This window comes from Antedon mediterranea, chromosome 5 (genome assembly GCF_964355755.1).
Source record: "Antedon mediterranea chromosome 5, ecAntMedi1.1, whole genome shotgun sequence".
Classification (NCBI taxonomy): domain Eukaryota; kingdom Metazoa; phylum Echinodermata; class Crinoidea; order Comatulida; family Antedonidae; genus Antedon; species Antedon mediterranea.
The window spans coordinates 15,226,594-15,233,908 of NC_092674.1; the positions used below are offsets into that span (position 1 = coordinate 15,226,594).

Consider the following 7,315-nt stretch of genomic DNA (forward strand, 5'->3'; position numbering starts at 1 on the left):
TCAAAGAATGAAATTTCATAGTATAATTTTTGTAGTTAAGTGTTTGCATAATTTAATTGATTTTGATATATTTGAATACCTTACAATTAATTCTCGGTATCCAGAGTCCCTCACCTTTAAACACATGTATGCTAGAACTAATGCATTTAAATACTCCCTGTTTGTTAATTTCCCTCGAATATGGGAATGTATCCCGCATGAAGTTCGTAACAAAGTCCTGTTTAACTTTGGGGGGTTTAGAAGGGATTTGAAAAAATGTATTACTGATATCGAATTCATCTAGACTATCACTGTGTTTTTATGTCTATTGCGTTTTTCGTACTATTAGTTGGGAAAGCCACTCGACAGTGCAGTTCTTTTGAATTGATCCACTTTTGGTTACCCGCAGGTGCTGATAGTACTTTTGTTCTGTTTTGTTGAATGATGCCGTACCTTGTTTATGATTTTTGTATGTTACCTGGAAATTGAATAAAATAAAATAAAAAAAAAAAAATAAAAAAAATAGAACTTGGTCGTTTGTTGCAACAGCTAAGAAAAAATTTAAAACAAGCAGATGCTAAATTGGAGACGTTCATTAATCCTACCAAGCTACGAGATATTGTTAAGATCAGTAATTCAGATGTTCTTGCAAACATTGAAGAGAAAGTTGGTCATTTATCTCGTGATCGTAAGGTTGAAATTGTTAGTTTGATATTTGGAAATCTGCAGTTGTTTTCGGATGTTCCAGGTCGAACGAACTTAGTGGAGCATGATGTTAAGACAGCTGATTGTTCACCAATAAAACAAAATCCATATAGAGCAAATCCGTTCAAGATGAAGATATTACAAAATGAGATTGATTACATGATTAAGAATGATATAATCGAGCCTAGTTGCAGTGCTTGGAGTTCTCCATGTATATTAGTTCCGAAACCAGATAAATCGTATCGTTTTTGTACTGATTATCGGAAGGTTAATGCTAAATCTACTACAGATTCATATCCCATACCGAGGATAGACGACTGTATTGATCGTGTGGGTAGTGCTAAGTTTGTCAGTAAATTTGATCTTCTAAAGGGTTACTGGCAAATTCCTTTAACCGAGCGAGCGAAAGAAGTGTCAGCTTTTGTAACTCCCATGGGTCTTTATCAGTATAAAGTCATGCCTTTTGGTTTAAAGAATGCACCAGCCACGTTCCAGAGATTGGTTAATGGTATAATTTCAGGGTTGGAGGGCTGTGAAGCTTATATAGACGATTTGGTTGTTTATAGTGATACATGGGATGTCCATGTGCAGAGAATTAAGGCATTGTTTGAAAGGTTGACAGCTGCAAAGTTGACAGTAAATTTGGTGAAAAGCGAGTTTTCCTGTGCAGAAATTGTGTTCTTAGGTCATAAAGTTGGTTGCGGAAAAGTGAAACCATTAAGTGCTAAGATTAAGGCAGTCTGTGATTTCCCAGTTCCAAAGAGTAAGCAGGAGTTAATGCGGTTCCTGGGAATGGCTGGGTTTTATCGACGTTTTTGCAGAAGTTTCTCAACGCTTGTAGCTCCATTAACGAATCTGCTGAAAAAGAATGCGAGCTTTGTGTGGTTGGAGGAATGCAATAATGCGTTCATTAAAGTTAAAGCGATGTTATCAAACGAACCGGTGTTGATGGCTCCACAATTTGATAAACAGTTCTCGTTAATGATTGATGCCAGTGATGTTGGTTCTGGTGCTATGTTGACGCAAACAGACGAGAACGGTGTTGACAAGCCTGTGTGTTTCTACTCCAGAAAATTCAACCTGCATGAGAAACGTTATTGAAGTGTATCTTGGATCTACTCCGTTTCCAATTATAGTTTGGACTGACCACAACCCATTAACGTTCTTGGCAAGAATGAAGGACAAGAATCAACGCCTGTTGAGATGGAGCTTAGCAGTTCAAGAAATTAATCTGGAAATTCATCATATCAGAGGAAAAGACAATGTTGTAGCTGACGCTTTGTCAAGAGTTTAGATAAAACATGCACGAAATGATTTTAAAAGTTTTGTTGATTTTAAAAGTGTTTATTTAATTATAATATGTTAGTTGTGATAGAGTGATGCATTAATGGCATACACGGATTTAAAGTAATTATAACTTGTGAAATTTTAAAGAAGCAGTTGAAGTAAATTCATATCAACGACCTGTTAAAATAACTACTGTATAAGAAAAGATTTAAGATGTTATAGTAAACAGTTATAAGTTTAATCATATCAAACTTTCTTTAAGTGGGGGTGTGTGATGGGTTTGTCACACGGAAGTGAGCCCTCTAGAGTAAAAGAGGGAGATGAATAAAGATGGACGACAACTACAACGTGTTTTGTTATGTTCTTATTGTTGGTTTCAGTTAAATATTAAGATTGTAAAGAAAGGATGCTATATGAGCATGAGGTAAGTGTGCCTTAAAGTGAAAGATACAAATATGGTAATACAAACGTTGAAATGAATAAAGATATATATACAGAATTGATCTAGCGTTTTTTTTTTTTTTTTAAACTCATTAAGTATGAAAAAATTGCGTTTTTGTTTGTCCTTTTTGTAAGCCTACGCCCCGCCCACATTGTTTTTTCTGAATTTCGGACATTACGTCATTATGACATCGTGACGTCATTCTTGTACACTCGTTCTACTTCCGGGACTGCACACGTGTGAACCGCGATGCTGTTTTGGTATTCTTTTTCATTGCGATCCTTTCATCAACTGATACATAATTCAATAGCCTAAAATATTTTCGATTAATTCTGGTCTTTATTCAACATGCGCTGTGTGGCGTATGGTTGCAGCAAAACCCATGCTGATGGGGTAAGTTTTCACGTGTTTCCGAAGGAGGTAAAATTGCGGAGGGAATGGACTTAAACCAGAAAGGATTGGAAGCCTAGTAAATACTCGGCGTTATGTAGCGACCATTTTGAACTCGAATGCTTCGAAGAGAAGGCCCGGTTTGGGAGTGAGCTCGGCGTAAGTGGCAAAATAAACAAACGGTTAAAGCCAAATATGAAGCCAACGATATTTGTGAAGCCTAAAAGTAAAACATCAAGTCAAAGTGTTAAAAAAAACAAAGATCTACCGCCTATGAAAAAAGGGAGCACAACAGGGTAAGTCAATTATTGTAGGCCTTTCTTCTATTGTTTTCGCCCCGTTCGGCGTTCGTAATTTTATTTTATTCTAATAAACAAGTCACATGACTGACTACATCAATCATTCCCATCTTAAAATATTATTACTACATTATTCAAGCCTTAGCTTTACTTGACTTGACTAAATTACTAGTACTACTCACTCAGGCGAAAACTGTATTATTTAATTATTGTTGAAATTTAGTGGTGATTGTATTTGCCCATGGAGTTATAAAGCTAATTTTATAACTCCATGATTTGCCTAAGCCTACATAATTCTATAATTGTTGGTTGGTTTTCTAGGTTCTTCAATCAATACTCATTAATTCCCTCTATGGACAAGAGTGAAAGTTGCGAAACAGACAACGAAGTGCCGGTGATGATGGATATGCAACTTACAGCTGAAAAAGAAACACAAGTAAGTCCTTTTTCCAAACACAATTTGGAAATTTCATTTGAGAAATAACTATTTTGAATTAAAATTGAATTGAAATTATTTTTAGTTTCATTCTGGTCACATTATTATTTTAAAATTTCTTGAGAATGTACAAATTTAATATTGAATATTATACAGTACTAATAATCTGTATTTTCTTTTAGACAACCGAACTAACGGTAGTACACTGTGCCTGTTGTAGTCATGCCAAACCAAAGATAAAATTGAAGAATTCAAGCTTTCAATGGGGACGTCCTAAAATGATGGATAAAGGTTTGTACAACACCAGATATTTTATAAAATACCAGAATAAAAAAAAATGTTTTATAATAATTATAATTATTTCTATTTAATTGGAAATAGTCAGTCAAGGACATTATCCATACAGAATAAAACACAAGATGATTTCTATTGGGCTGTCAAGTAAAGCAATCAAACTATACAGCAACCAATTATAAATACCCTATATTCAACTAACATGCCTGTTCTATGTATTTTAAATATAGGAAATCAGATATTTCCTGTGGAAGAAGTGAGACAACTGCCTGAGAAACAAACGAACATAGAGCCAGATTCAGATTTTAATGAAGAGACGGACGGTGAGGAAGACGAAAGTGATGCTGAACCCTGTTATGATGACGAAAAGCAAGATCCTGATTACATTCCTTGTGATGATGATGAGGATGCTGACGATATTGAAATAAATGCATAAGTAATTTTCATATTACATATTATCTTGATTAAATGTTTTTATTTTTTAAAATTCTGTTGTAATACTGCTACTGTATATAAATTTAAAAAAGGCCCTCTGTTCATTTTTTTAGTACACCACCTGATGTATACAGAGGACGCAAGTACCTGGTATGTGAAAATGAATTGCTGGCCGCTTTTAATACTTGCGTAATGTGCGGTCATCCATCAACAAGCAGGATTGCATCAACAATTGGGACATTTTGTCGGGTGAAGCAGGAATGCATCAATTGTGATTTCCAACGAATATGGAGTAGTCAACCATTCATAAAGAATGTGCCAGCTGGCAATTTACTGCTCTCGGCTGCAATTTTGATGTCCGGGAGTTCTGTAACCAAGAGCTTGCGCCTTTTTAGTCACCTAAAGATGGTAGCCATTTGTAGGAAAACTTTCAACGAGCATCAAAAGATGTATTTACTGCCAAGTATCCGACAAGTCTGGAGGAACCACCAAGAGAAGGCAATTACCAATTTGAAGGAAGATGAGAGCGTTGTTTTGGGAGGAGACGGTAGGGCAGATTCTCCAGGGCACTCTGCCAAATATGGCAGCTACACTATGATGGACCTGAAGCTAAATAAAATTATAGAGATACAAATTGTTCAGGTACTTTCTCATTACATAATAGCTGTATACAAAGATACTAACCTACAAATTTTTCCCTTTGAAACCAAATAATTACTTTAAACTATTTTTTATTAAATAAGCATATTTATTCTATTACAGTCGAATGAAGTTGGTAGTAGCTATCATATGGAAAAGGAAGGGCTGATATGGGCAGTCAATTTCTTAAAAGAAAATAACATAGCAATATCAACCTTGGTGACGGACCGGCATTGCCAAATAAAAAAATGGGTGCGGGAAAACCTACCAGATACAAAACACAAGTTTGACCTCTGGCATATTGCAAAAGGTAAATACATTTCAATTAAATTGTTTTTCAAAAAAGCACAACTTTAATTTAATTATTCAATTTTGTTAAATTATTTATTTTATTTTATTAGGGGTTTCAAAGAAGCTTGAGGCAGTGGCAAAGCTGATTAGTGGTAAAGATGTTAAGCCATGGATCCACAGCATAAGCAACCACATGTACTGGTGTGCAACTTCAACTGTGGATGGTGATGGCAAAATGATGCTTGCAAAGTGGAAATCAGTGGGGCAGCATATCCAAAATATACACACGGGCCATAGCGATGTGTTTAAAGAGTGTGAGCATGGCGAACTTCAGGGAAGAGAGCGAAAGAAGAAATGGATGACGACAGGTAAATTCATGACAATAATTAAACATAATTCTATTAAATAATAGACTATCAATTGTTGAACTGTTTTTAGGCTACAAATATCTGAATAGAATAGTCACCTAATATTACAACTACCTAATCAATTACCTTACTTTTTACTGTACAGGTAGCGCAGCCCTACTTAAAACATTGGACGTCATAAACAATCCTCGGCTATGCAAAGATATTGTTATGATGAGCGAGAAGTACCAAACTTCAAGACTCGAGGCTTTCCACTCAACCTTAAACCACTTCGCACCGAAGATGACGCATTTTTCATATTGGGGCCAGACATGCAGGCAAGTACTTCACAAATGTTCAAAACTTAGATAGTTAACAACAGTGACAAATTAATAAAATAAATAAGAACATAAGCCAAATTTTAAAGAAATGATATTTTTAGTCATTGAAGAGTTTGTGTGTAAACTTTAAAAAAAAAATTGTAAATAATGATTGATATTAATAACAATTAACTGATTACTGTATTATCTCAACAGAACATTTCTTGCAGGACTGCATTATAATGAAAATTCCGATAGAGAACAAGCAATCACTGCAGAAGGAAAAGAACGCTTTTGTGTTGCCTTCCCAAAGTTCAAACATGGTGGATACAGTGTCAAAAAAGTGTACAAAGATCCAACGTATGGTGAGTTTTAAGCAAACACATTAAAAGAAAGTCAGATCCCAAAATAGAACAAATGTATAAATTTATTACTTAACACCAACATACTATACATAACATTCAGTGTTTTGATTTGAGTAGTTTCTTAATATGTACATAATTGTTTCACAGACTATGTTGATGAAATCATCCATCTGGTCAGACAAGAAAACCCCCCAAAGAGAAAACTTGGCGGTTACACCAGGGAAGGAGTTGAAATAGCAGTAAGGCGTATAAAAAATGGTGAATTGTCAGTGAGGTCGGCCATCAAACTGTATAAAATTCCGAAATCTACGCTATCGGACAAAGGAAGACCCCTGTAATATCAAAACAGGGACCAAACCCATGGCTAACTGTCGCAGAAGAAAATAAAATTGTCGAATGGTTGAAGGGCATGGATAGGGTATGGCCGCACTCACTATAAGCTAAAAAATCATAAAGAGTGATGGCCGGGACACCCCTTTTAAAAACAACATGCCGGGATGGCAATGGCAACGCAACTTCATAAAACGCCACCCCGACCTGGTTGTGAGACTTCCAGAGTCCCTAGGAGTGGTGAGGGCTGGGGTCTCAAAAGAAAAGCTAGCGGGGTGGTTCGAAGAATGTCAACGTTTCATAGCAAAGGAAAAGATACAAGAAGCGTTTGCGGATCCGTCCTGTCTGAATAACTTTGATGAAACGGGCTTCCCTCTGGGTGTCAAGAACAAACGAGTGCTTGCGGCCAAGGATGCAAAGGATGTCTTTCAGCAGACATTGTTAACACGTCACCAAATAACAGTAGTAGGTGGCTGCAACGCTGCTGGGTCCTTTATACCACCCATAATTATATTTCCGGGAATACAATCCACTAAAAGAATATCATAGAGCCAAAAAAAACGCGATACAATATATAAAATAGAGGGCGTCCGAATACGGAAACACACCTGTCCGAGTACATATACCAAATACTTTTTTTAAATAGATATTTATAACATCGAAGAATATTTAAAAGATTCTATAATTATTTTTTACGAGGTAAGTTACCTATAAAAATCAACTATCAATCAACTATATCTTCATCTATTAATGTCA

The 7,315-nt window shown here is 35.7% G+C and overlaps 2 protein-coding genes across 2 annotated transcripts; both read left to right on the top strand.

Annotated features, from left to right (window-relative positions):
* The first annotated feature begins 4,459 nt into the window (after positions 1-4,459).
* LOC140049729 (uncharacterized) lies at positions 4,460-6,711 on the top strand. The gene is made up of 6 exons (XM_072094676.1): positions 4,460-4,909; positions 5,030-5,216; positions 5,308-5,565; positions 5,696-5,915; positions 5,998-6,000; positions 6,081-6,711. Exons 1-6 carry the CDS (start codon positions 4,460-4,462, stop codon positions 6,238-6,240), a joined length of 1,278 nt encoding a protein of 425 aa, XP_071950777.1. The 3' UTR covers positions 6,241-6,711.
* Positions 6,712-6,718: 7 nt separating this feature from the next.
* LOC140049730 (uncharacterized) lies at positions 6,719-7,108 on the top strand. Its single transcript, XM_072094677.1, has one exon. It carries the CDS (start codon positions 6,719-6,721, stop codon positions 7,106-7,108), a length of 390 nt encoding a protein of 129 aa, XP_071950778.1.
* Positions 7,109-7,315: the final 207 nt, after the last annotated feature.